Here is a 27,980-nt window from a genome sequence, read left to right on the forward strand (position 1 = left end):
GGGAAGCATTGTTTTCTGTAAGTGGAAGCGTCTGCTGAATCATGGTGCCTTCAGGCAACAAAAGGAGTGCCCCTTCCACCAATGGAAGCTACGTTGGGACAAAAGTAATAGAAGCATTTGGATCACTTGTGAAGTTCATTGGCTGATAATGTTAGAGGCAGTTTTTCTTCTGGTGGCAGACGACAGGACCATGAGACCAGTGTAAAAATTCAAACAAAGGTTTTATTACAGCTATACAAAAACAACAAACCCAAAGCATGTGGGTGTTCTCTCTCTGCAGGCAAAATTCAAACTGCGACTTCTTTTATACACATCATCAGCTGTGTTTAATCAGCCTAGAAAACCACACCCAGAACTCACAGAAAAGGTTCTTAAACTTACAATCATCTTTTCTGTTTCTTTGCAGAATGACTCCTAACAGATAACTGCTGTATATAGCACACCTTACAGAATAACTTATTGAGGTATGCATAAGAATAAAAAATGTTCCTAACAGCAAAACAGGAACCTGACTCAAAAGGCAAATTGTGTCTTCGGAACAGCAGCTGCCCCATAATGAGATCCAAGTGTTTCTGCAGACAGTGGCTAGACTTTGCCCGTCTCTTCAGTATGGTGAATCGACTGCAGCACTGAAGTGGTGTCAGGGCACAAAGCTGGGCAGTGTGTATGGCGCTCCTGGGCTGCCCGGGCAAGGCGTGAACTTCTTTGCAAAATACTTGCCAAGTGCATCAGCATTGAAGGTGCAGTTCAGTTCAAACAAACCCAGTGAACTGGTCTAGGTTCAAAATGTGTTCCAGAGGCAAGCTGTGCAAAAGTCCTAGGGACAATATTGCAGGGAGTTCAGGGAAGGGTGCTAGACTCGGGAGCCAAAAATCTTTGTTTCCAACATCTGGAAGGCTCAAGAAGTAGTTCTATCTGCTTCCTAGTTCACAGCTGCTGGTAATAAAGGAGTTTCGGGGCTTCGTTAAGCAGAGACCCCTTTCACAAAAGTCACATGTCATGTTTTGCTTCAGCCTGGACCCAGACCATTTGGCACCAGTGTTTCTGAAGATGGGTTGCTCCACAGCTGGTGGGTTTCGTCAGCGGGTCTCTCTAGGCCAGCCTCTTTGAGCCCCTTAAGAAGATCCTCAGCCTTGGCTCCAGAGGATCTTGCCAACAACTTAAGCCCCTAGACCTATGGAGTGTTTGATTCATCCTCCAAGGAGTTTGTTGGCTCTCAGCCTGTGGCTATCTGATTCTTTTCAACAGCACTCTCCATCGTTATTAGAGCAATAGTTAACATTGTTATGTGTTTGTGGGTGCTAGGCACCCTAAATTCCTGGGTCTAGTAAGTGTTAGAATTTAATCAAGCCACACCTTAAAATATAAGCCAGGCCACTCTCCTGACCAGGAAATCACCTGAGGTGATGGACCATCAGGAGGACAAAAGGAATGTGATGAGCCATTAAGACTGCCACAGGGCCCTCAGCTCAGAGTGAGTTAGAAGAACCAAAGCCAGGGTTTAGAGTTGGCTGGCATGTGACCTGGAGGGAAAAGGTTGCACTCTGTTAGAGGCAGCTAGCTGGAGAAAGGCTCAGAGATCTGGCTGGTGCCTGTCTGAATTAGCTTGGCATGTTAATGCGGTGAGCTCCTCCAACATATGCTCAAGTCATATATATGTGTAAGTAAACCCTCTATAATAAAGGCACCGTAGTCTCTACTGTGCCTCATTTCCAAAGTGCCTAGAACCACTGGAATCTTGCAGTGCTCTGAAAGAGGAGTGGTATGCAACAATATTTTGTCAAGTTAAGTTGAAAAGCTGCATATTCGCATCCTATTTTGTCTTTCCTGTAACCATTCCCCCCCCCCTTGTTTTGCAAATCCCTCTTCCCCAAGTTTCATTTATGTATAATGTGCTGTTGAGCTCCCTGTAACATCACGCTTACAAATTTTCACAAGCAGAAATGCATTCAATAACTTCCCACTAACATATCTCTTTTAAAGTTTGCAAACTGATTTCAGCTGCTTCTTGTGTGTTGGTTACAACCTTCTCATCCGTTGCAGCAAATAAAGGACTGGTGTTTTCATTCACTCCCATAATGTTGTTAGGGATTCATCTTGCCATGCTGTTTTCTCAGGAAAAGACATAGGAGCAAGAAAGCCGCTATGACCTTATTTAGGATAAATCCAATCCAGAAAGCAGAACTGGAGAATAGATGTTCTTCGCCTGTTAAGAAAGAATGGCAGATCGGCTCCTGTTTGTTATTCACAATTATAGGTTTCTTTTCCAGGAAACATTTTAAACCCCCCTCCCTCCCAGCACCAACACCACTTGGGATGCAAAAACTGAAATAAAACATTATTCATTGGAACCCTATAAAAAGTACTTTGGAGAAAGGAGCCCCTTTTATATGGGATTGTGGGGCTGAGAATCCGCTCTCCAAAGAGTAATGATTAATTGCATGGTTATTCAAAATCCAGTGAAAACTAGTTTAATTCACAAAAGGGAACTTGATCCAGCAATAGCAGTCCAAAAGTCATTTCTAGTACCACCCTCTGCCACCCTCTTGCCTCCTAGATCAGTGGTGGTGAACCTATGGCACATGTGGCAGAGAGGGCACTCTGAGGCCTCTGTGGGTACGCACACTGTCGCCCAAGCAGGGCTGTAGCTTCCGTGGTGGGTGTGGGGAGGAGACGGGGGTTTGCGTGCAAGCAGGAGTAGATCTCTCAGAAGTGGAGTGGAGGCTTTGTGCTGAGAGATCCCCGCCTCCATTCCTTCTTGCACGCAAGTAGCGGGAGCGGGCAGCTCAGCTGAGGAGTGCCTGGCTGCCTTCAGGTGGTGCAGGGGCTCTCAGGTGCAGCTTCCGGGCTGCCTCCACCTTCTGCTCTGGTCAGACCTCACCTGGAGTACTGTGTCCAGTTGTGGGCACCACAGTTCAAGAAGGACACTGACAAACTGGAACGTGTCCAGAGGAGGGCAACCAAAATGGTCAAAGGCCTGGAAACGATGCCTTATGAGGAACGGCTAAGGGAGCTGGGCATGTTTAGCCTGGAGAAGAGGAGGTTAAGGGGTGATATGATAGCCATGTTCAAATATATAAAAGGATGTCACATAGAGGAGGGAGAAAAGTTGTTTTCTGCTGCTCCAGAGAAGCGGACACGGAGCAATGGATCCAAACTACAAGAAAGAAGATTCCACCTAAACATTAGGAAGAACCTCCTGACAGTAAGAGCTGTTTGACAGTGGAATTTGCTGCCAAGGAGTGTGGTGGAGTCTCCTTCTTTGGAGGTCTTTAAGCAGAGGCTTGACAACCATATGTCAGGAGTGCTCTGATGGTGTTTCCTGCTTGGCAGGGGGTTGGACTCGATGGCCCTTGTGGTCTCTTCCAACTCTATGGTTCTATGATTCCACAACCCCAGCAACTGTTCAGCCTGGCTGCCTTCACGGGGTTGCAGGGGATCTGATGCAGAGGTGGGGGCTCCTTTAAGCTTCTCCCTTGAGAGGAGTGCAGCCGCGAACCCCTCAAAGTGTGATGGAGCCTGCACCCCCCCAGCTGAGCAGCCTTGATCCAGCTCCTGTTCCCGTGCAAGCAGCAACGCTGCCAAGCGGAGCAGCACGATTCCACTCCTACTTGCCGGCCCAGCCTACCCTCACTGAGCGCGGGACTGCCAGAGCTAATCTTTATTGCTGAAAAGAGGCACTGATATTCCACTCCAAATCTATAATTCATTATACAAATTCTTACAAGTACAGTCCACCTATACCAAACAAAAAACATTGTTTTCTCTTGGTACTGAATGGAAGCTATTTATCTGCCCTCTTTTCCTCCTCTGTTCTTTGCTCAGTCACTCCATTTCCCACTCTTTGAATCTTCCTTTCAAAACAACCATGCCTGTTTTGAGAAAACTTCACAGATTTAGGAACTGGAGCGCAATCATTTGATCTCTTTGCTGTTCCTCCATATTCCAAGCACTTCTCATTTCCTCAGCCCTGGTTTCTCTCCCTGACTATTACCATTCTTGATTAATAACAGTAAAATGCTCAAATTTTAGTTTATGTGACAGCTGCCCATACTGACTTCCCAGTGATAATGAAAACAGCTACATTATAATGGAATGTCTATCCTTTTTCCATTCTCTTCATTATATATTGACTTCTTCCATACTCCAAGCACGTCTCATTTGCACAGCCCTGGTTTCTCTCCTTATATACTGTGGCGCCCTTTAAAGCAGCAAAGCGGACAGGAGCCACCCGCTTTGTTGTTTTAAATAGTTTAGTACAACATTTGAGTCAGATTCCCCCCCCCTTTGTTTTCCTGCTCTAAAAACTAGGTGCGTCTTATGGAGCGAAATATACGGTAGATTGCCATGTTGGCACTTTGCGATAAATAAGTGGGCATTGGGTTGCAGTTTGGGCACTCGGTCTCTAAAAGGTTTGCCATCCCTCCCCTAGATGATTGCACTACCCTCCAGGGGAGTGTCCTGACCTATTGGGGAAGCGTGACAGTCGTTAATTCACTTTAAATGTGCACACCTAAAAGATATGGCCTGTGCTCATATCCTTCCTGCAAAATCATGACATTCTGGAGACCCCCAATGAGGTCCATCTTGGTACGGCTGGCTGGTGGCAGGGAGAGCTGATACATTTATTTGAACCCCAAAACCAAAGGGGGAAGAGGAGGAAAAGTCTGCAGTGTTGCAACTATAGGACAATAAGGTCATAAAAGCAGGATGTGGGCAGACCAGGGCATCTTCTGAAGGAATGGGTTTCCCAAACCCCAAAACTGACTGTGCAGGCAGCTTTTAAACTGCACCAAAATCCCCATTTCTCCTTAGCTAAAATGCATAAACTTTAGCCGTTGAGCAAATGCAAAACAAGAACACAGCTCTCTCCCTTATCAGTTTGACGGCAAGACTGGCCTTGACTCTACCAGTAGAACAGACACAGACATATCTTATGTTCTGACCACAAATGATGCAGAGACCCAAGTCTGGGACTAACGCCAGAGCATGTTCTCGGAAGTAGTGACCTCTTGCTCCAAGATAGGAGTAGGAACAGGAATATCCTTTTATGGTCAGAAGTACAGGAAGGAAGATCCTTTTATGGTTGAGAGTACCAGAGCAGGAACATATGTGATGTCAACCTGTGTACGTACGCCGACGTGGTTGGGCTCCTAGGGGAGGAGGGAGAGGGTGCCTGGAGGATATATAAACTGCATGAAACCTGTCATTTCTTTGTACTTGCTGTGGACTCACCACGCAAGTGCCTTCTGCTATCCGGAGAGCAGAATAAACTCTTTCTTTGAAACAACCTCGGTGTCATTTTGACTTCCTCCTGTCCCGGAGCAACGCAGACCCAATCGGTGAACTCTAATAAGGCTACATTTCTTGATGCGTTGGCTGGGAACCCGCGTTCTCTGAGGACAAGGACGAAGGACCGGGGCGTCACTGCTCAGCGAACAGCTCGGTCGGCGTTGGTGGCTCCAAGCGCGCACCCTACATTTTCTAGGGGGAGCCCCCCACCCCGTACCTGAGTGGAGACGCAGCAGAGACGGAAGAAAGACAGCAGCTGCACGGGAGAAGGGTACCCAGGGGAAAGGTAGGCTCCACAGCTTGTTTTGTGGGAGTCAGGGGTTTGATCAGCCCCGCCCAGTAGGAGCAGTAAAGTGCCGCTGGGTTTAGCCAGTAGAGAGCAGTAGTGTGCCACTGGTTTGCCGGTAGAAGAGCAGTAAAGTGCCACCGGCTTTGGGAAGTTTGTGGGTAAAGGGGATTGGGGAGGTGTATGGGGTTTGTATGTATGTGTATTTATTTGTGTATGGGGACAGTCCAGTGAATGTTTGGAGTGGATGAGACATCGAGGCTCAGAGCCACTGACGAAGCAAAGTGTGGTCCTTGTAAGGTGCGGTTCCTAGTGATGCGAGTCCGTCTAGGCCACTAACAGGACGCGGAGAAAGGTGACTGAGTGAGAAACAACGTTAGGTGGACGGAGTGTCCCAGAGGTTAAGGGAAAGAAAAAGAAAAAAAAGAAAAGAAAAAGTTAACCGACCCCCTTGCAGTGTTTGTTCTTTTGGACAATTGGAAATGTCAAGCTACAGTTGAAAAACCCCCTTTATGCTTTCTGTATTCTGGCAGTAACCAGCATAGGTGCGTCCAGTTGGCTTGTATTGTATTGCCAACACGTGGGGTCCGGGGAAAGAAAAAAAAAGGATATGTGCTCTGCAGAGGCAGGAATAGAACCCTTCATGAAATGAAGGGGTTCTCAATTCTGCCACATCTACTGTGCTGCGTCTTAGGAGGTTGGGAAACAGACCTTAAAACACCTAGAATCTTGCAGAGTACAAGTATTTTTAAAAAAGGGTAGGATTATTTGGTCTTTAACATTAAAAGTGACATGAGTTGTTAATGAGGTCAAATTTTATATTTTCATGATAAAGGTGGGAAGGTTTCAATTACTAATATAATCATGTACTGGTTTCAGAATTTGAATGTCATCAATTCACTGTGCTTTGAGCTACCTGGTATGTTAAGATGTTTTTGTTAATAAGATTGTTTCTTATTGACTCTGTTGCATAAGGTACCCTGGTGGATTTAGAAACCGCTTGTTAAATGTTGATCAAAAGTAAAAATGTACAAATGTATGGAAAAAGGTAGTGTTGTCAAAAGGGATGGGGTTTTAACTCCCCCATCCCATGTTCAGACAGATGAGAAGAGAAGTAAGAGGGTTACGGGGACAAAGCAGTAAATCATCCCCCTTGCAGTGTCTGTGTTTAACACAGAAACAAAGACGCTATGCAGCCCTTGGTGGAGTCTGGAAACCAGGTTAAAATGGGGACAGAGAACACTAAGGAAAATTACAAATTACCAAATATTGCATAGCAATATTTAAATTCAACCAAAATTGATTTTTGCACTACCTTTATATTTTTGAAATGCGTATAATATTTTTATTTGTAAAAGGGATGAACAATTGTATGAAGGTGAAGTAGTGGTCTGTCGGAGAAGGCTCTTCTTTTGAAGAGAGATGTATGCAGAAGGTGAAGTAGTGGTCTGGGCTGGAGAAGGTAGAGGGAAGTAGAAAAGGTGAGAGGTAGAGGGTAGAGAAGTGAGGATGTTGGAACAGGAGAAAGGGTGGGTAATGGGTTGTAAAGACAATTGAGTGTTTTATGCTGATTAGTATCACTGAAATTAATATATTCATATGCTATTATTGAGAGTAATTAATACAGCTAATTATTTGAGTAATAATATGCTATTATTGAGAGAGTAAATTCTTTTTATTCAGAGAGAATTTACTAAATATAGTAAAAGCCGAATAGTTAGAGGCTGTGTGACCAGCAACACACCTTAGTCACAGTCCTACATAGATATGTGGAGTGATCCACACTAAGATTCTTGGTTGAGGTTTTCATGAGTAAAACCAGCTTTTAAAGAATTCTGAATTAAGAACTAAGAATATAATATATTATGGAACAGCCCTCTTTTTGACTGGCTGGACAGCTAACCATCCATAAATTAACAGCAAGAGTAGGGACCTGGAATGTTGTTTGTGCTTTTTTTTAGTATGTCCCTCCCATGAAAGATACTCCTTAGACATCTATTAATTGAAAATTGAGATGGCTCTGAGTGTACATGCCAGGAGAAGTCTTAGGCAAAATAATTTTTATTTCCCTGTTCACATTTGGCTGTGGAAAGTGTTCCAAAACAAACATCTTATATGATGAGAAGGAGAGGATGAGAAGGAGATACTGAAGCTCTTCGTGTTGATTGAACCTCCAAAGTTGTCAAATGCATTAGTGACAGCAGAATTAAGATGTTGATAGACAAATACCTTGATGCTTATTGATACAGTTACCCAGTAGGTGATTCCTCCTAGGTTTCCCTTGGGTGAAAGGCAATATTGAACAAAGTTACCTTATGTATGGTTCCTTTGAAGGAAAAGTTATTTTTAATGTTTGCATGCAAATTGATGTATTAAAGTAAATGGAGAAAGTATGTACAATGAACTAATCACTGGTATGCTACCGAACCATGGTGAATATTTAGAAGAGGAAGAATTTTGTGTTCTGATTGTAACTGCACTTTTCCAGAACCATTTCTATCTGAAGTATGTAAGGTGTAAATGAACTTTTATATGAATGTATCAAAAGACTTTCAAGTTTATATTTGCGACCACCCAGGGGGAAAAGATATGAATTATCTGGGCATTAATTTTGAAATTTCCGAGTAATATCTGCCAGTTTCTGACGCCTGGTGGGGATTATATGCAACTCCAAGACATATGTTCTCTTGGAAAATTGTGCCTTTTATTGTTTAATAATATACAATCTTACAGCAAGTGCAGAGAAGGTGGAACTTGGGTCTTCAAACCAAAATGCTAAGTAAAACAGGATGATGTGAACACTGGCCCAACTGAATTCATGAATGTGTGAATCCATGTTCACATTTGGCTGTGGAAAGTGTTCCAAAACAAACATCTTATATGATGAGAAGGAGAGGATGAGAAGGAGATACTGAAGCTCTTCGTGTTGATTGAACCTCCAAAGTTGTCAAATGCATTAGTGACAGCAGAATTAAGATGTTGATAGACAAATACCTTGATGCTTATTGATACAGTTACCCAGTAGGTGATTCCTCCTAGGTTTCCCTTGGGTGAAAGGCAATATTGAACAAAGTTACCTTATGTATGGTTCCTTTGAAGGAAAAGTTATTTTTAATGTTTGCATGCAAATTGATGTATTAAAGTAAATGGAGAAAGTATGTACAATGAACTAATCACTGGTATGCTACCGAACCATGGTGAATATTTAGAAGAGGAAGAATTTTGTGTTCTGATTGTAACTGCACTTTTCCAGAACCATTTCTATCTGAAGTATGTAAGGTGTAAATGAACTTTTATATGAATGTATCAAAAGACTTTCAAGTTTATATTTGCGACCACCCAGGGGGAAAAGATATGAATTATCTGGGCATTAATTTTGAAATTTCCGAGTAATATCTGCCAGTTTCTGACGCCTGGTGGGGATTATATGCAACTCCAAGACATATGTTCTCTTGGAAAATTGTGCCTTTTATTGTTTAATAATATACAATCTTACAGCAAGTGCAGAGAAGGTGGAACTTGGGTCTTCAAACCAAATGCTAAGTAAAACAGGATGATGTGAACACTGGCCCAACTGAATTCATGAATGTGTGAATCCATGTAGGAAGAGTGTTGGGGTGAATAGCAAGTGTGTGTATTGAGAAACTGGGACTTAATTCATAAAGCAAATAACACCAAGCAAGAGGCCCCACTGCCTGTATTCGTTTGTTTGTGGTTTGTGCCTTTCTTTGTGGTTTCAAATATGGAAGTTATCAGGCACTTCTTATCAGGGCTGCTTGTATGCTGTCATAGCCTTCTACGTGGTGTTCTCTAAAATGTTCCTAGTGCTCTAGGTCAGATATTTAGTTTCACATTATGAAAAGGAAAAAGCAGGAACCTTTCCCCCAAAACAGTGTCTTGGTACCTGCTATCTCAACCCCCCTGACCCTCCATCTGATATATACATAGGATTGAATTGAATAGAAACGAAGAAAAAATTGGTGTTAAAAGTTGAGTTGCACCCTGTCAAACTGTTATCAGATGTTTTTTATAAGAAAATTGAGCCATACAGCAGGTGGAACTTAACCTATTGCTGTACCCTAATCAATTAAGTACATGAATATGTATATCAAGGATTTAATTATTTGCAGATAAATAATAGATAATAATAGGGAAAACTGGGAAGGACTGTCCTACAGTTTATTCAAAAGTTCAATCAACTTTCAAATGCAGCCCAACAGAACACCCTTTCGCAGTAAATATTCTGCAGAAAGAATTTAAAACAGAAGCATATCTTAAAAGACAAAGGAAAGGTAATCACGGTAATATGCTACCTTCCAAGAGGATCTCTTGGATCTTTTGTGATTTAATTTCTGCTTGCAATTTGTGTGTATATGCTACAATCACATTTAACCCTGGAGAAGAGAGCCAGCATCTGGTATGCTTTTTTTGTGTTTTTAAGCTTTCTGTTTGTGTGAATGATTTCAGATGCCAGATAACCTGTGTTACCTTGTTAATGTACTTCATCTTTGTGTCAGTGTCACACACAAACAAGAGAGAGAGAGAGAGAGAGAGAGAGAGAGAGGATGAGAAGGGGGGAAAATAATAATGATGATGTTGGGATTGAATAATTTAGAAAGGACTTAAGAAAAGGAGGTGAAGTAGACAAAAGGACAGTACAAAAGGGTGTTTCAGTATATAAGATCATATAGCGATAAAGTGGGCGTAGCGCCATTGGTCCTGAGGGCAGCAGAGTACAGGGGCGGGAATTGACTGAAGAAACAGAAGGCATTAATGAGGTAATGGGGCCCTTTGGATGTCCAGCAGTCCTTTGTTGGGCTCAAATTGTCATTTTTGTGTGTGCATTGAATATATGCTATATGGTGATTTGTGGACCTAGTAGGTATCCAAAGCCATTTGCACATGGCGAAATATGTTTTTTATCAAGGTAATTTTATCAAGGTAATTGTTAGACCCTGATGTCTGAAAAATTAACCACTATGGGACAAGTTTTGCCTCCCTGCATGCGAACAGCAGTGACTGCTGCCACTCTGATTACAAAAGCTGACAAGTTCACCTTTGGACAGGAAACCACGTGCGTCACTCCTCATGCTTTGCCAGCATGGTTGGACATGAAAGGAACTTATTTTTCTATCCCCCTTTGCCAAGCACTGCTCATGCACCTGCAGTTGCAGCTTCGAGTTACTGAGGTTCTTAACCCCCGCCTCCAGAGAGACTTCTTAACCCGGTTATGCCACCATCTATGGGAGAGGATGGGCCTCCAACACCTGACTGCATATATTCCAGCAGGCCTGATTTGAAGAATGAAGCAAACCCCAGACAGTATCAGATTGGACTGCTACGATTGATCTACACCAGGGGTCTGCAACCTTTAAGACAAAAAGAGCCACTTGGACCCGTTTCCGAAGGAAAAAAAAACTGGGAGCCACAAAACTCGTCATTATAAAAATAACTTTTTTGTCACTTTTTATTATTTCTTTGTTTTACCCCTCAGAATTACTCCTCCTCATAGAAATAAGCGTTAAATTAACAAGTTACCTTTGTGTGTGTGTGTGTGTGTGTGTGTGTGTGTGTTCTTCACTCCCCTTCAAAACAGTGACCAGCGTACATGCCCCCTTTCAATGCAGTGACCAGCATACATGCCCCTTACAATGTAGCAGACGGGCGGGAAGGTGACGTTGGGACGGTGCGTGACTAACGCACGCACCGCCCCCATGCGACGTCACAGCCAGTACAGCGCCCGCCACAGTGGGGAGTGTCGGGGCGCACAGTGGGCCTCCTCCCCTCGCTAGTATCCACCCCGGAGCCGGGGCAAAAGTGTAAAAGAGCCACATGCGGCTCCGGAGCCGCGGGTTGCAGACCCCTGATCTACACCAACCCCTTTGACTCGCCATCTCTTAGTGCCCTACAGACACCGCCTCACGCTTCTCACCGCTTCGGCTCAGCCCCACCCACCAGACAACCACCCTGCTGGAAGCTGGCATCTCTACACACAGCAAGAGAAGAATCCAGCATGAACTAAAAGAGGACATTTTCTTTTCTTTCCCTTTGAATATGTAGCTTTGTATATAGCTTTGTGGGAGGTACCCTCCTTATTAGAAGAAGAAGGTATTAGGAAATAGATATATCCCTGTGCCCAAATGATGCAAGTAGGGCTGTGGGGGGACATGGTTTTAGCCGGGATGGTAGTCTTCTGATTTCTGGCCATCGCCGCACCCACACCACTTAAAGTAACCCAGAGGCTAATGAGAGAATGGGGTGCCCGCAACACGCAGAAATGGAAGCCTATTCTGCAAAACCAAACCAATTGCACGGTCTGCACCCGGGACCTCTCGCACTCTGTGACCTACAGATGCTTTGGGAGGAGTACCCCTCCTCCCTGTGCCTTGGAATGAGTCCTCAGTTACGGCCCGGATTTTGGGTTCCGCCGGATTTTGGGCTGTGTTAAATTTGACAGAAGGAGCCTGTGGCTTTAACACTTCTGACCATGGTGTAGCTATTCGACACCTGGCAACAGAAAGAGAGAAAGTAGCCCATGTTCCTGTCCCAACCTGGAAAGGATGGGACATGTCTTGGTTGACTAAGTGGCTTCCAAACCTTGGGTGGCTTAGAGGACTTGTAATTATGTTAATAGACTAATATTGCTTCTTTTCTGCTGCTGTATACCCTGCTTAACGCAATGCCTGCAAAATATGATGCATAAAATGATGTTACGAATGATTCGGCCCCAGATTACAGCACTGACATGAGAATACCAGCCAGTACCTTGGGACGAGCCGAAAGGCTGTCCAAAAGAAGAGTAGGGAATGAAGGAATGGGTTTCCCAAACCCCAAAACTGACTGTGCAGGCAGCTTTTAAACTGCACCAAAATCCCCATTTCTCCTTAGCTAAAATGCATAAACTTTAGCCGTTGAGCAAATGCAAAACAAGAACACAGCTCTCTCCCTTATCAGTTTGACGGCAAGACTGGCCTTGACTCTACCAGTAGAACAGACACAGACATATCTTATGTTCTGACCACAAATGATGCAGAGACCCAAGTCTGGGACTAACGCCAGAGCATGTTCTCGGAAGTAGTGACCTCTTGCTCCAAGATAGGAGTAGGAACAGGAATATCCTTTTATGGTCAGGAGTGCAGGAAGGAAATCCATTTTAAGGTTAAGAGTGCCAGAGCAGGAATATATGTGATGTCAACCCGCGTACATAGGCTGATGTGGTTGGGCTCCTAGGGGAGGAGGGAGAGGGTGCCTGGAGGATATATAAACTGCATGAAACCTGTCATTTCTTTGTACTTGCTGTGGACTCACCACGCAAGTGCCTTCTGCTATCCGGAGAGCAGAATAAACTCTTTCTTTGAAACAACCTCGGTGTCATTTTGACTTCCTTCCTCCTGTCCCGGAGCAACGCAGACCCAATCGGTGAACTCTAATAAGGCTACATTTCTGCGTGGAGGCGAGCTGCTGATCCTAGCAGGCAAAAGAGGCCACGGTTGTGTTGCTCCTCACAGTTTCAAACGTTGGCATGAAGTGTTAGGAACTGGCAGGCTTTCTTATCTGATTTCTCCCCTGATGGTCCTCTGTGGAAAGATTCTACTTACATGTGTTATTCTTAATTGCCATCTTAGCACAGGGGTCGCCAGCGTGATCTCTGTGGGAGCCAGTGTGCTCACCAGTAGAATCATAGAATTGCAGAGTTGGAAGGGAGCCCCAAGGTCAATCTAGTCCAGCCCCCTGCAATGCAGGAATCTCAGCTAAAGCATCCCTGACAGATGGCCATCCAGCCTCTGCTTAGAAACCTCCAAGGAAGGAGAGTCCACCACCTCCCCAGGGAGACTTCTCCACTTTCAAACAGCTCTTACTGTCGGAAAGTTCTTCCTGATTTCAGTCAGAATCATCTTTCTTGTAACTTGAAGCCATTGGTTTGAGTCCTACTCTTCGGAGTAAGAGAGAACAAGCTTGCTCCATCTTCCATGTGACAGCCCTTGAGATCTTTGAAGATGGCTATCGCATGTCCTCTCAGTCTCCTCTCTCCCAGGCTAAACATTCCCAGCTCCCTCAACCGTTCCTCATAAGGCTTGTTTTCCAGACCCCTGGTCATCTTGGTTGCCCTCCTCTGCATACCTTCCAGCTTGTCAACATCTTTAAATTGTGGTGCCCAGAATTGGACACAGTACAGTGGAACCTCGGGTTATGTACTGTCCTCCTCCTCCTAATAATAATAATAATAATAATAATAATAATAATTTATTATTTATACCCCGCCCATCTGGCTGGGCCTCCCCAGCCACTCTGGACGGCTTCCATAAAAACCAAAAATACAGTAAACTATCACACATTAAAAACTTCCCTGAACAGGGCTGCCTTAAGATGTCTTCTGAATGTCAGGTAGTTGTTTATCGCTTTGACATCTGCTGGAAGGGCGTTCCACAGGGCGGGCGCCACTACCGAGAAGGCCCTCTGCCTGGTTCCCTGTAGCTTTGCTTCTCGCAATGAGGGAACCGCCAGAAGGCCCTCGGCGCTGGACCTCAGTGTCCGGGCAGAACGATGGGGGTGGAGATGCTCCTTCAGGCATACTGGACCGAGGCCGTTTAGGGCTTTAAAGGTCAACACCAGCACTTTGAATTGTGCTCGGAAACATACTGGGAGCCAATGTAGGTCTTTCAAGACTGGTATTATGTGGTCTCGGAGGCCGCCCCCAGTCACCAGTCTAGCTGCCGCATTCTGGATTAGATGTAGTTTCCGAGTCACCTTCAAAGGTAGCCCCACGTAGAGCGCATGGCAGTAGTCCAAGCGGGAGATAACTAGAGCATGCACCACTCTGACGAGACAGTCCACAGGCAGGTAGGGTCTCATCCTGCATACCAGATGGAGCTGGTAAACAGCTGCCATGGACACAGATTTGACCTGTGCTTCCATGGACAGCTGAGAGTCCAAAATGACTCCCAGGCTGCGCACCTGGTCCTTCAGGGGCACAGTTACCCCATTCCTTACAAATGCTTTGGGTAACAAGCTCCGCTAACCCAGAAGCAGATGCTCCTGGTAGCGGACTTTTCCCCGGGATGCGAGCAGAAGTCGCGCACCGGCAGCGCGAGAGCAGCAGGAGGCCCCGTTAGTGAAACCGCGCCTCAGGTTCAGAACGGTTTGGGGTTAAGAACAGACCTCCAGAATGAAGTTCATAATCAGATGTGCCACTGTATTCCAGGTGTGGTCTGATCAAGGCTGAATAGAGTGGGACTACAACTTTCCTGATATGTAGATGACAAAACCTTGATGGCAGAAAGTGAGGAGGAATTAAAGAACCTTTTAATAAGGGTGAAAGAGGAGAGCGCAAAATATGGTCTGAAGCTCAACATCAAAAAAAACGAAGACCATGGCCACTGGGCCCATCACCTCCTGGCAAATAGAAGGGGAAGAAATGAAGGCAGTGAGAGATTTTACTTTCTTGGGCTCCATGATCACTGCAGATGGTGACAGCAGCCACAAAATTAAAAGACACCTGCTTCTTGGGAGAAAAGCAATGACAAACCTAGACAGCATCTTAAAAAGCAGAGACATCACCTTGCCAACAAAGGTCCGTATAGTTAAAGCTATGGTTTTCCCAGTCGTGATGTATGGAAGTGAGAGCTGGAGCATGAAGAAGGCTGATCGCCGAAGAATTGATGCTTTTGAATTATGGTGCTGGAGGAGACTCTTGAGAGTCCCATGGACTGCAAGAAGATCAAACCTATCCATTCTGAAGGAAATCAGCCCTGAGTGCTCACTGGAAGGACAGATCGTGAAGCTGAGGCTCTAATACTTTGGCCACCTCATGAGAAGAGAAGACTCCCTGGAAAAGACCCTGATGTTGGGAAAGATGGAGGGCACAAGGAGAGGGGACGACAGAGGAGGGGATGGCTCGACAGCGTTCTTAGAATCATAGAATCATAGAGCTGGAAGAGACCACAAGGGCCATCGAGTCCAACCCCCTGCCAAGCAGGAAACACCATCAGAGCACTCCTGACATATGGTTGTCAAGCCTCTGCTTAAAGACCTCCAAAGAAGGAGACTCCACCACACTCCTTGGCAGCAAATTCCACTGTCGAACAGCTCTTACTGTCAGGAAGTTCTTCCTAATGTTTAGGTGGAATCTTCTTTCTTGTAGTTTGGATCCATTGCTCCGTGTCCGCTTCTCTGGAGCAGCAGAAAACAACCTTTCTCCCTCCTCTATGTGACATCCTTTTATATATTTGAACATGGCTATCATATCACCCCTTAACCTCCTCTTCTCCAGGCTAAACATGCCCTGCTCCCTTAGCCATTCCTCATAGGGCATCGTTTCCAGGCCTTTGACCATTTTGGTTGCCCTCCTCTGGACACGTTCCAGTTTGTCAGTGTCCTCCTTGAACTGTGGTGCCCAGAACTGGACACAGTACTCCAGGTGAGGTCTGACCAGAGCAGAATACAGTGGCACTATTACTTTCCTTGATCTAGATGCTATACTCCTATTGATGCAGCCCAGAATTGCATTGGCTTTTTTAGCTCCCGCTAAAAAAAAAAAAAAGCTTTTTCTTGAAGCTACCAGCATGAGTTTGACCAAACTGCGGGAGGCAGTGGAAGACAGAAGTGCCTGGCGTGCTCTGGTCCATGGGGTCACGAAGAGTCAGACACGACTAAACAACAACAACAACTTTCCTTGGTCTGGACACTATACTTCTTTTGATGCAGCCCAGAACAGCAGCAACTCTCATGCTGCCTGCAAAAGTCCTCAGTAAATATCCACAATGCACGAAAGATGGTTTGCTGAAACCTTTCCCTCTCTCTCTCTTTCAGATATAAGACGGGAGAAGGCCTGAAGCGCTGGCCATGTGCTTGGAGAGACTTGGTGTGCTGCTGCAGGTGGTTGCCGTTTGGGACTGCACAGAGCTCTCCGTCAACACTCCGCGGAAATTGGAATTGTGCCAAAAAAGTTGCCTATGGAGACTGTTGCCTTGGTGACATGTTACTTTGCTGGAAAGTGTTGGTGTTGGCAACAGAAGACACTTTCCATGAACCCGTGCGTTCATCATGAATCACTTGCATTGGGCAACCTTCAGGGAGTTTCCACAGAGAAGGAGCCACCACACACTTTGCTTTCAGAAGGTCACAAGTTGGGCAGTGGTGACTGGTGCCCTTTTGGATTGGTGGCGCGGAAGGCAGGGGCACCAGGGCCAATGATGGACAGAGCCAACTCATTCTAGTTTTGTCCTAATTCTCTTCCCCGCTGAGTTCAAGAAACGGGCAATGCTGAGCGTAAGGAGGAAGCTGAGAGACAAGGCCAAATCCTGCATTGGTTGTAAGGAAGAAGGGAGACAGATGGTGGCCGGCTGAGCTCAGATTCAGGGGTGGTCTGAAAGTGCCCCATTCTTCCTAACAGACCAGTCTCCATTGGCTCAGTTCAAGCATAAGAGCATCTCTATTAGCCAGCTTAAAGCCAAAACCTGGAAAGCCCCCACAAGTCAAATGTCACAGGCCGGTCAGTAATCACCCAGTTCAAACTTGGAGTTGACTTTTTACCAGCTAAAACAGGGCCTCCATAGACCTGGCTGAGTGTCAGAGCAGTGTATTCCAAGTTGCCTTTCTCCTTTAAAATTAGTTGCTGAGACTGAAAGTCTCTGCTTCCCTACAGTTGTCTAAGTTCTCTCTAGGGCTTTCCCCAAGCAATTAGAGACTGCGCCAGCATGCAGGCAACCTCACCTCCACCTTTTTCATGCCTCTTCTGGTTCTGGGGAACAAGTGAGGAGGGGAGCTTGTCACAGCAGAAGGAAGAGACACTCTTGCTTCTTCAACAGCCGGACTCATCTCTGTCTCTTGGCTTCAATTCCCTCCTGCTTCAGCTTCTGCCTCTGATTTTGGCCTCCTTTCTGCCACAGACTCCTCCAGCTCACTAAGCCCTGTTACCTCTTCAGCTTCTGACACTTCCCCTTCTCTGTCTTCTCACAAATCCTTGGACTCTGAGTCTTCTTCCCTTGTTGGTTCACCAGCTGGTTCCTCCCACCATTCCTCTGTGCCCAACCAGTCCATGGCATCAGAAAGACAATACTAGCTTCATTCCAAAGCAATCTGCAATTTGGGGGAAGGCCCCAAACCACACTGGAAGAGTACATGTGTTGCATTAAGATGGTGCCAGGTTGTATATATGGGGTTTTAAATGGTTTTAATTTTGGTTCCCCTGTTTTGTTTTTGTTGAGTTGGGGTTAGTTAAATGTTAGTTGGGGTTGGTGGTTATTTTAATTTGGGTATAACTGTAAACATTATTATTATTATTAGCCCCAAGATGTGGTGAGGACCACTGGCTTAGATGATTTTAAAAGGGGAGAAGGCAAATTGATGGAAGTGGAGATAGCTACATGGGTCCTTCATGTTTAGGGAAGCTTTTAATGTTTGATGTATTATGGTATTTTAATATTTTGTCGAAAGCCGCCCAGAGTGGCTGGGGAAGCCCAACCAGATGGGTGGGGTATAAATAATAAATGATGATGATGATGATGATCATGTCAAGAGGAAGCACGCCACAGAATACCAGCAGCTAGGAAGCACCAACAGGAGAGGACTATTGGCCACCTTTCTCTGCCAGTATGTGTCTCAATAGCATCTGTTTTCCACTGTAGGGAAAAAGGGAATGGGACTAAATCGGCCTTTGCCAACATGGTGCCCTCCAGATGTTTTGGACTACAACTCCCATCAGCCCTGGCCAGCACAGTTTGGCTGCCTGTGGTTGGTGGGAGTTGCACTCCAGAGCACCTTCCTTGAAGGTGAAGGATGGAGGAGATGAACCTTTGATACAATACAAGCAGGGCTCTTCTTACTAATGTCCTTATTTCTGGCTAGTGGGAGGTCCAGTAGCAGGACTGGGAAGCCATGGAGATCTTCAGCGCCACTAGGCAATGCTGAGCAAGCCATTGGTTTGATTCGGTAGAAAGCAGCCTTCACATATATCCATATACTTCTGGGGGAAATGGGGTTTGGGCTTACCTGGTTCAGATGTGCTGCTTAAGACTTTTAGCACTGCAGATTTGCTAATGAGGGGCTGGGAGACGTGCAGAACCCGGCAAGTGAACACAGAAGAGCTGTTCTGCTTAGTTGCTGTCACTTCCAGGGAACTCCGGAGGGAGAAGGTCCCGTCCTCATTCAGGATTTCGAAAACTGGTGCCTCCAGCGGGGTTACCTCCTGGTCCTTCAGCCAGTTAAAAATGATGTATCTGGGATAAAAGCCTTCCACGTAGCAGGTGACTGTCACAGTGTCATTCACCTGGACAGGTGAGGGAGGGTCCATCTTCAGCCACACTTTGGGCGGAACTGAGCAGACAAAGCCAATTGTTAAAATGTGGACTTTTTGTGCTCTGCACTTTTAAGGAAAAAATCAATATTAACTAATTAATTCATGGGACTTATATCCTACTCTTCAGCCAGAAAGGCTCCCAAAGCAATGTTCATTCATATATATATATATATATATATATATATATATATATATATATATTAGTAACTAGCAATGACTTCAATCTAAAATGTTACAACACAAATGGAAAAAGGGAAGGGAAGAAGAAATGAACCAAAGTTGCGTCACCAGGGTCTCCTTTTGACTGACAGAGTGCTGACGGGGATGGAAACAGACAGCTTATAGTCGTAAAAATAAGCCTTGCTGGTCCCTTGAGAAATAGGCTGGTGACCCCACCTTCCCTGAGGTATCCTCCTGGGGGAGAATTGCAGAATCGGTCCCTTCCAAACTACAATTCTATGATTTTATGTATTCGCTGTGGGTTAAACCAGAGAGCCTAGGACTTGCCGATCAGAAGGTCGGCGGTTCGATTCCCAATGACGGGGTGAGCTCCCGTTGCTCGGTCCCTGCTCCTGCCAACCTAGCAGTTCGAAAGCACTTCGAAGTGCAAGTAGATAAATAGGTACCGCTCTGGCAGGAAGGTAAACGGTGTTTCCGTGCACTGCTCTGGTTCGCCAGAAGCGGCTTAGTCATGCTGGCCACATGACCCGGAAGCTGTACGCCGGCTCCCTCGGCCAATAAAGCGAGATGAGCGCCGCAACCCCAGAGTCGGCCACGACTGGACCTAACGGTCAGGGGTCCCTTTACCTTTATATGTGTAAATAAAGACCCAACAGTCCCTGCTGATCTTCATTTGAAGGAAATGAAATTCTGGGAAAACACAGGAAGGCAACCCTGGAGAGACTCACTGCTTGGAGATAATGTTCTTCCCCAACCATGTTAATAACAATTTGTCAGTCACTTACCAACCACAGAAACCACACTGCCTTTCCCCTTGCGCTTCATTCCAAAGATTTCCTTGGCACAATAATAGGTCCCAGCATCCTGGAGTTCTATGTTCGGGATGTGGATGGAGAAGTCTGTTTGCGAGTCAGGATGGAGCCTTCTCACCCGGGAATCGGTTCCTGTGTCAAGAGCTTGGGACTCCTTGTACCATGTCACGGTAGGGTGGACAATTGCCCGGGTCAGTTGGCAGTGCAGGGTGACGCTCTCTCCAAGGGATGCAGATAGAAATTTGGGCTCCTGCTTGAGCTTCACAAGGGTGGCATCTGAAAGAACATCATAGAGTTCTGGTTCCTCTCCAGATTCTGCTTCTACCACCCCTGTTTGATTGAAAACATTTAAATCACTCTGGAGGCAGCCTTCGACCTCCAGTTCAAAACCATGGAAGAACAACCCCCAACCCCACTCTTTCTGGGAGAAGAAAAGAAGTAAACCCTACAAAATCCAGAGTCGAGTCCCTAAGGTGGTTGGATGGCTCCTTGTCCGCCTCTTTCCAGCAACTCCTGCAGCCAAGCTGGAGCCAAACACCTTGCTCTGCTTTCCTTTGGACCACATCAGTGAGTCTTGTCGTCTGGGCAGCCTCGGACCTCTATACACACTGCCCAGCCTTGCACCCCGGGGAGGTCACTTGGGTGCTGCTAATGCAGCAGAAATAACTGGGGATACTGGTATCTAAAGAAGTGTGCATGCACACGAAAGCTCATACCAAGAACTAACTTAGTTGGTCTTTAAGGTGCTACTGGAAGGAATTTATTTATTTTGTTTTGACTATGGCAGACCAACATGGCTACCTATCTGTAACTGGGGATACATCAGTAGCAATCACCAGAGGACAAATGACCGCTGGGAGGAGCACAGAGAAGAAACGCCCTGGTGCATCTGCGTCAGTACAACCAGACACCTTCATCTGCCCCAGCCGCAACAAAACATGTCTCTCCCCTGTCGGTCTCTACGACCACAGCAGGTGCTGCAAACTTCCAACAGTTTGGCTTCGCCCTTAAAGGCACACTCCTCCACTGTCTCCCGAGACAGACAGATGCCAATGATATTCAGGGGCATGCTCCCTAACCGCTCACCAGCAACTAATGTACTGAAAGAATTATTTGTTGACGGCCACCAACTGCAGGCTTTTAAAGAGGGTTAGACAATTTCTTGCAGGATAAGACGACCAATGGCTACTAGCCCTGATGTCCTTTCCTCCATTCTTGGAGGCATGTGTCTGAATACCAGTTGCTGGAAACTGCAGGAGGGGAGAGGGTCTTGTGTTCGAATCCTGATTGCAGGCTCTTTCCCCCTAAGCATCTGGCCGGCTGCTGTGAGAACAGGATGCTGGACTAGATGGGTCACTGGTCTGATGCAGCAGGCTGTTTTATAATAATAATATAATAATAATTTATTATTTATACCCCGCCTATCTGGCTGAGTTTCCCCAGCCACTCTGGGCGGCTCCCAATGAAGTGTTAAAAACAATACAGCATCAGATATTAAAAACGTCCCTAAACAGGGCCCTAAACAGTTGTCCTTTAAAAGTAAAATAGTTGTTTATTGCCTTGACGTCTGGTGGGAGGGGGTTCCACAGGGCGGGCGCCACTACCTCTGCCTGGTTCCCTGTAATCTCACTTCTCGCAATGAGGGAACAGCCAGAAGGCCCTCAGAGCTGGACCTCAGTGTCTGGGCTGAACGATGGGGGTGGAGACGCTCCTTCAGGTATACAGGACAAGAGGTCGTTTAGAGCTTTAAAGGTCAGCACCAACACTTTCAATTGTGCTCGGAAACTACTGGGACGACCACTGACCATATGGTAATTATGTATCATCTTGCCAGAAAATATTCTGCCCCGAGTCGGGGGCGCCTATGTGTTGCTTTCATAGACTTAAAGGCCGCCTTCGACAGTATCCCACGAAACTGTCTATGGAAGAAATTAGAGAGATGGGGCATAGATAGAAGGCTGTTATGGCTTATAACCCAATTACACCACGGGTCGTCGGCTAGAGTGAGACTTACACCGGCGGGAAACCTATCCAATGAGGTCCCAATAAACAGAGGAGTGCGCCAAGGCTGCATTTTGGCCCCACTCCTCTTCAACTTGTTTATTAGTGATATGAAGCTCTTTCTGAGTGAGTCTCAAGCCAACATTCATGCCCCCCGCCTAGCTGATTTTCGCTGCCCTCTGCTCTTATATGCTGACGATGCAGCGATCCTTTCCTACTCTAGAGTCGGTTTATGCAGAGCTCTAAAGATTTTTGCGGCTTATTGTAAACTCAACCACCTGACAATTAATCATGGAAAATCTAAAGTACTGGTCTTTACCAGGTCTCGGAAAATTTACAGCTGGAAGTTAGATGGAGTCCAATTAGAACAGGTTTTCAAATTTAAATACCTGGGAGTCTTTTTTCACTACAACCTAAGCTGGAAGCCACAGATACAGTACTTACTGAACAAAGGGAAAACAATACTTTACACTCTACTCCAATTTTTTGCGGTCGACGGAGCCTCCCACATCCCTTCTGCATTGAAGGTGTACCACGCAAAAGTGGTTTCCACCCTCTGTTATGCTGCCCCGCTCTGGGCCCCAGGGTCCAATTTAACATCGCTGGGGACATTGCAGAATCAGTTTCTCCGTCGCCTCCTGAAACTCCCCATGTGTGTGAGCAACGCAGCCATACATCTGGAGTTAAGGATTGCATCTTTAGAGACGGTCATCTGGAAGCGAGTCTTTGGCTATTGGCTGTCCAGCTGGCATAGGCTTCCCGACCATTACCTCTTTCAGTGCCTCTGGCGGGATGACTTTGTTAACCCGTGGGTAGGAAAAATCCATGCTAAACTTCTGAGCTTCGGAATTTCCCCAGCGGACTCCTTAAAGATGAACCTACGCTCAGCCAAAAGCCTTATCGAGCAAAGATTAGCAGACATAGAAAATCAACACAACCTCTCCAGGGGTGGGGGTGTCTGCTCCCCCAGGTATCACGGAATAACCCCACCACTTGGCCTTCCATCATACATGTCATCTCTTTCATCTGTACCACACCGACTTGCATTTATTCGTGCAAGGTTCAATGTTTTTCCATCGAACCTGCTGAGCCACAGATTTTCCAAGGGTTTGGTGTCTCCGCTATGCGAGTGTGACGGGAAAACAGTTGAATCTCTTCCACATATAATGTTCAACTGTCCCTTACATAGCATAGCTAGGACTAAATTCCTGGGTCCTGCTTTATTGCGCTTGGCTGGCAGGCCTGTTGAGTTACATGCCGCACTGCTTTTGCAGGATACAGATCCTTCTGTAACTCTGCAGGTGGCGAGATTCCTGAATGCGGTTATCTCACACACAAAAACCACCAAAAAACAACAACAACAACAAAAACTAATCGGACAGTTATGATGAGAGCGCATGATGGATCTCGTCTCCAGCTCTCCTTTTTCTGTGAACCGTCCCTTGGATCTTTCCGGGCCCCAAGCTGTTATCTGTCACTGCTCAATGACCCACCCTTGCATCGTGGTGTCCCCCTTCTGTTGTTAGATGTATTGGTTTTTTATGCTTCCGTGCTTTTATGTCTGTACATATTTTATGGGCTAATAGCCGTAAATAAATTTGAACTGAAAAAAAAAAACTACTGGGAGCCAATGAAGATCTCTCAGGACCAGTGTTATGAGGTCTCGGCGGCCACTCCCAGTCACCAGTCTAACTGCCGCATTCTGGATTAGTTGTAGTTTCCGGGTCACCTTCAAAGGTAGCCCCACGTAGAACACATTGCAGTAGTCCAAGAAGGAGATAACCAGAGCATGCACCACTCTGGTGAGACAGTCTGTGGGCAGGTAGGGTCTCAGTCTGCATACCAGATGGAGCTGATAAACAGCTGCCCTGGAACACAGAATTGACCTTGACCTCCATGGACAGCTGTGTGTCCAAAATGACTCCCAGGCTGCACACCTGGTCCTTCAGGGGCACAGTTGCCCCATTCAGGACCAGGGAGTCCCCCGCACCCATCCGCCCCCTGTCCCCCCAAAACAGTACTTCTGTCTTGTCAGGATTTAACCTCAATGCACTTATGTGTTAATGTAGTCAACATGACCAGTAGCCCTTGAGAAATTGCTCCTTCTAGCATTTACCCCTATGGAGGCCCTAATTGCCACCCTCTGAGTCTCAGGTCCTAATCTTCTGGAGACCCGGTGGCAACCCTATCAATAAACTATTGAACCCAACTCTGTAAGGATCTGAAATGGACCACAATGAAGAGACTTGGAAGGTCCTCTTCGTCTGGGTTTGTACTGCATGCAAGCAGCATGAAGCCACAAATCACTTCCCTCCCTAGAGAGCGTGTTTCACCGGGATTCACTAAGCTCAGAAAGCAGGTCCTAGTCGATTTAACGGCATTTACGCGTTTGTTTGTTCCAGACTCACCAGGGGTTTGCAGGAAGAGGTGGAGCTGTAGGAAGAGACGGATCAGCCACAGCGAAGAGTTGAAAGCAGCCATCAAAGTGGCAGGAAAACCCACATTCCCGTCTGCGTTGTGTCTTGGGAACTCTTGTTTCAGTTGCAGGAGAAAGGCTTTTCTTTTCTTTTGGCTGTGACACTTCCTTCTGCAATTAATAGAAGCCAGTTTCACTTCCCCGAATTTGGAAAGCCGATTTTGCTGTCAGGCTCCCCTACACAGAATGATATCCTCACACCCACATACTAGGGGCTGCAACGTCTGCTTGCCTCACTTGCCAACCCCACTGCTTGACTGTAAACAACAAAAACAACAAACATGAAGTTATTTTATACAAAAAAAAGTCTCAATAATAATTAATTTGTTGTTGTTTAGTCTTTTAGTCGTGTCCGACTCTTCATGACCCCATGGACCAGAGCATGCCAGGCACTCCTGTCTTCCACCGCCTCCCGCAGTTTGGTCAGGCTCATGTTTGTAGCTTCAAGAACACTGTCCAACCATCTCGTCCTCTGTCGTCCCCTTCTCCTTGTGCCCTCCATCTTTCCCAACATCAGGGTCTTTTCCAGGGAGTCTTCTCTTCTCATGAGGTGGCCAAAGTCTTGGAGCCTCAGCTTCAGGATCTGTCCTTCCAGTGAGCACTCAGGGCTGATTTCCTTCAGAATGGATACGTTTGATAATAATTAATTTACCCTGTTGTAAATAAAAAATTGCCCTTTTCCCTTATGGGGTATCCAAGAGCCCATATAGAGTCCTTGCTTAGGTTCCCTATTGGTAGGAGAAAATAACAGAGACCAGCCAGAGAATATTGAGGAGCAAAGCAGCTCGTAAGCCTGATCTTTATTGATCTGTTGCAACAGGGTGCTCCCCTCACACACAGGAAAGGAGGAGGAACCCAGAACAATGGCGTGCAAGCCCTTATATAGACTTTTGAAATTGCCACCTTTTAGATCAAGACCACCCCCAGAAACATCATACATACATCACAGAAGGGGTGTAACCTAAGACCACCCCTCAGATACATCATACCTAAACAGAAATTTGAGTGTTGTTTTTCTCTTGTTCTTGTTTATTTCCTGTCTGGCAGGTTACTTGATTGGATTGCCTGGGGAGCCCGGCCATTCTTTTGTAGTGATAAATACTTAGTTCCTGGGCCATGTCACAGGCTCACACCCTATTCAAACACAGACATACCCTTAAGACAGGATTTGTGAAGGAAAAGACAATGGGGAGGCTTTCTCACTTTGACCTTGCAGAGAAAACATTTGCTCAGTTTAGGAATCAAAATGGCTTCAGTTCGGTCTTCCTGTGCTGATCTACATACGTGCGGTTATGAACATTACCATATATCTAAGACCATAATATTCCTATCACAACTCCCTTGCCCGTCCTCACACTTGACCAACACCTCTCCTTTGCACTTCACCCACCCCCTCGCCTATCTCCCCAAAGTTTGCCCCAAGCCCCTTCCCTCTTAACTAAAGCCCCTCCCCTCTCTCACTCCATCCCACCTATTTTAAAAGGGAAGAGGGGATTCATCCAGCTAAACTGCTGAGCGAAGGGCCTTCCCCCTCCGTTCATCCTCACTGCAGAAATCATCATCATCATCATTTATTTGTACCCCACCCATCTGGCTGGGTTTCCCCAGCCACTCTGGGCAGCTTCCAACAAAAGATTTTAAAATACATTAAAATGTCAGGCATTAAAAACTTCCCTAAACAGGGCTGCCATCAGATGTCTTCTAAACGTCAGATAGTTGTTACGTACTGTCCTAATAATAATAATAATAATAATAATAATAATAATAATAATTTATTATTTATACCCCGCCCATCTAGCTGGTCCTCCCCAGCCACTCTGGGCGGCTTCCATAAAAACCAAAAATACAGTAAAATATCACACGTTTAAAACTTCCCTGAACAGGGCTGCCTTAAGATGTCTTCTGAATGTCAGATAGTTGTTTATCTCTTTGACATCTGATGGGAGGGCATTCCACAGGGAGGGAACCGCCAGAAGGCCCTCAGAACTGGACCTCAGTGTCCGGGCTGAGTGATGGGGGTGGAGACGCCCCTTCAGGTATACTGGACTGAGGCCGTTTCGGACTTTAAAGGTCAGCACCAACACTTTGAATTGTGCTCGGAAACGTACTGGGAGCCAATGCAGACCTCTCAGGACAGGTGTTATGTGCTCCCAGTGGCCGCTCCCAGTCACCAGTCTAGCTGCTACATTCTGGATTAGTTGTAGTTTCCGGGTCACCTTCAAAGGTAGCCCCACGTAGAGCGCATGGCAGTAGTCCAAGCGAGAGATAACCAGAGCATGCACCACTCTGGCAAGACAGTCCATGGGCAGGGAGGGTCTCAGCCTGCGTACCAGATGGAGCTGGTAGACAGCTGCTCTGGACATAGAATTGACCTGTGCCTCCATGGACAGCTGTGAGTCCAGAATGACTCCCAGGCTGCGCACCTGGTCCTTCGGGGGCACAGTTACCCCATTCAGGACCAGGGAGTCCTCCACACCTGCCCACCCCCTGTCCCCCCAAAACAGCACTTCTGTCTTGTCAGGATTCAACCTCAATCCTGGCAATGCCCCCACCAGCAGCTGGCAATGCCCCAGGGCGCAGGGCACACGCACCTCCCCAGGCACCCAATCATCTTGCTTCATTGCTGCGTTCATTCATAGTATTTCTCTCTATTTCCCCTGGTTTCTCATTTTTCTAATCTTAAATTCAGTCCAACAAATTGCTTCGTCCACTAGCAGATTTATTTCTCTTTTTCTAAGTACAGTGGTTCTTCAGGTTACAGACGCTTCAGGTTACAGATTCCGCTAGCCCAGAAATAGTACCTCGGGTTAAGGACTTTGCTTCAGGAGGAGAACAGAAACCGTGCGGTGGCAGCAGGAGGCCCCATTGGCTAAAGTGGTGCTTCAGGTTAAGAACAGTTTCAGGTTAAGAACAGACTTGCGGAACGAATTAAGTACTTAACCCGAGGTAGCACTGCAATCCATTTTATTCTGTCATTTTCCACCAACATTATATTTTTATAATTATATTTTCATAACTGGCTGGTTTTTTTTACTTGTAAAGTGCTGAGAAGCCATTCTGGAAAGCAAGCACCATTTAAATTAAATACTTCATCTACCACTACTACTAATAATAATGCATTTTGAAGCCTACTGTCCTCTAACATATACATTTTTAAATACAATGTTATTGTACAAATAATTATCCTCCCCTCCCTTTTTGGGGGGGATAATATTTATGAAATTTTTAAACTATATATTTTAGTTGTGTTGTTTCCTGATGTTGTATCTTGCTGTTTTGACATTTTCTATATAATTTGCATTTTGCATTTATTTTGCTTACAGATATTTATTTGTCTTATATGCTAATGTATGTTGTTCTGACATATCCTTGTTTCGTTATGTCGCTTAAAATGTGGCCTTTTAAATATTATTGTTATTAGCAGTCACATTGAATGTGGAATGTGTGTTTTTGTTGAGATGTGCAAACCACTTTGAGAGTTCTGCTGGAATGTAAAGCAGGATGCAAATTGGTTAAATCAATAAATAAACATTATGGCAAAAGCTCTTAAGGACACACCTGAAATGGGCTCATAACATAGTAGTAAAGGAACCACCAGCTAGAGTTGTCACATTTTTAAAAGTACAAACCAGGACA

The 27,980-nt window shown here is 45.8% G+C and overlaps 1 protein-coding gene across 2 annotated transcripts; it reads right to left on the reverse strand.

Moving 5' to 3' along the window:
• Positions 1–1,846: 1,846 nt before the first annotated feature.
• Positions 1,847–25,908, reverse strand: LOC309373063 (immunoglobulin kappa light chain-like). 2 transcript variants are annotated; one of them, XM_081917269.1, is made up of 5 exons: positions 25,499–25,908; positions 24,277–24,455; positions 19,841–20,197; positions 18,569–18,892; positions 1,847–2,206 (listed from the first exon to the last, which is right to left on the reverse strand). In XM_081917269.1, the coding sequence occupies exons 2-5, from the start codon at positions 24,347–24,349 to the stop codon at positions 2,085–2,087; spliced, it is 876 nt and encodes a 291-aa protein (XP_081773395.1). In that variant the 5' UTR covers positions 24,350–24,455; positions 25,499–25,908; the 3' UTR covers positions 1,847–2,084. The 2 variants fall into 2 exon arrangements, with proteins under 2 accessions (XP_081773395.1, XP_081773396.1); XM_081917270.1 differs by lacking the exon at positions 25,499–25,908 and having other exon boundaries at positions 19,841–20,143; positions 24,277–24,562.
• Positions 25,909–27,980: the final 2,072 nt, after the last annotated feature.

Source organism: Podarcis melisellensis, assembly GCF_964234715.1.
Source record: "Podarcis melisellensis genome assembly, chromosome: 6".
NCBI classification, from domain to species: Eukaryota; Metazoa; Chordata; class Lepidosauria; order Squamata; family Lacertidae; genus Podarcis; species Podarcis melisellensis.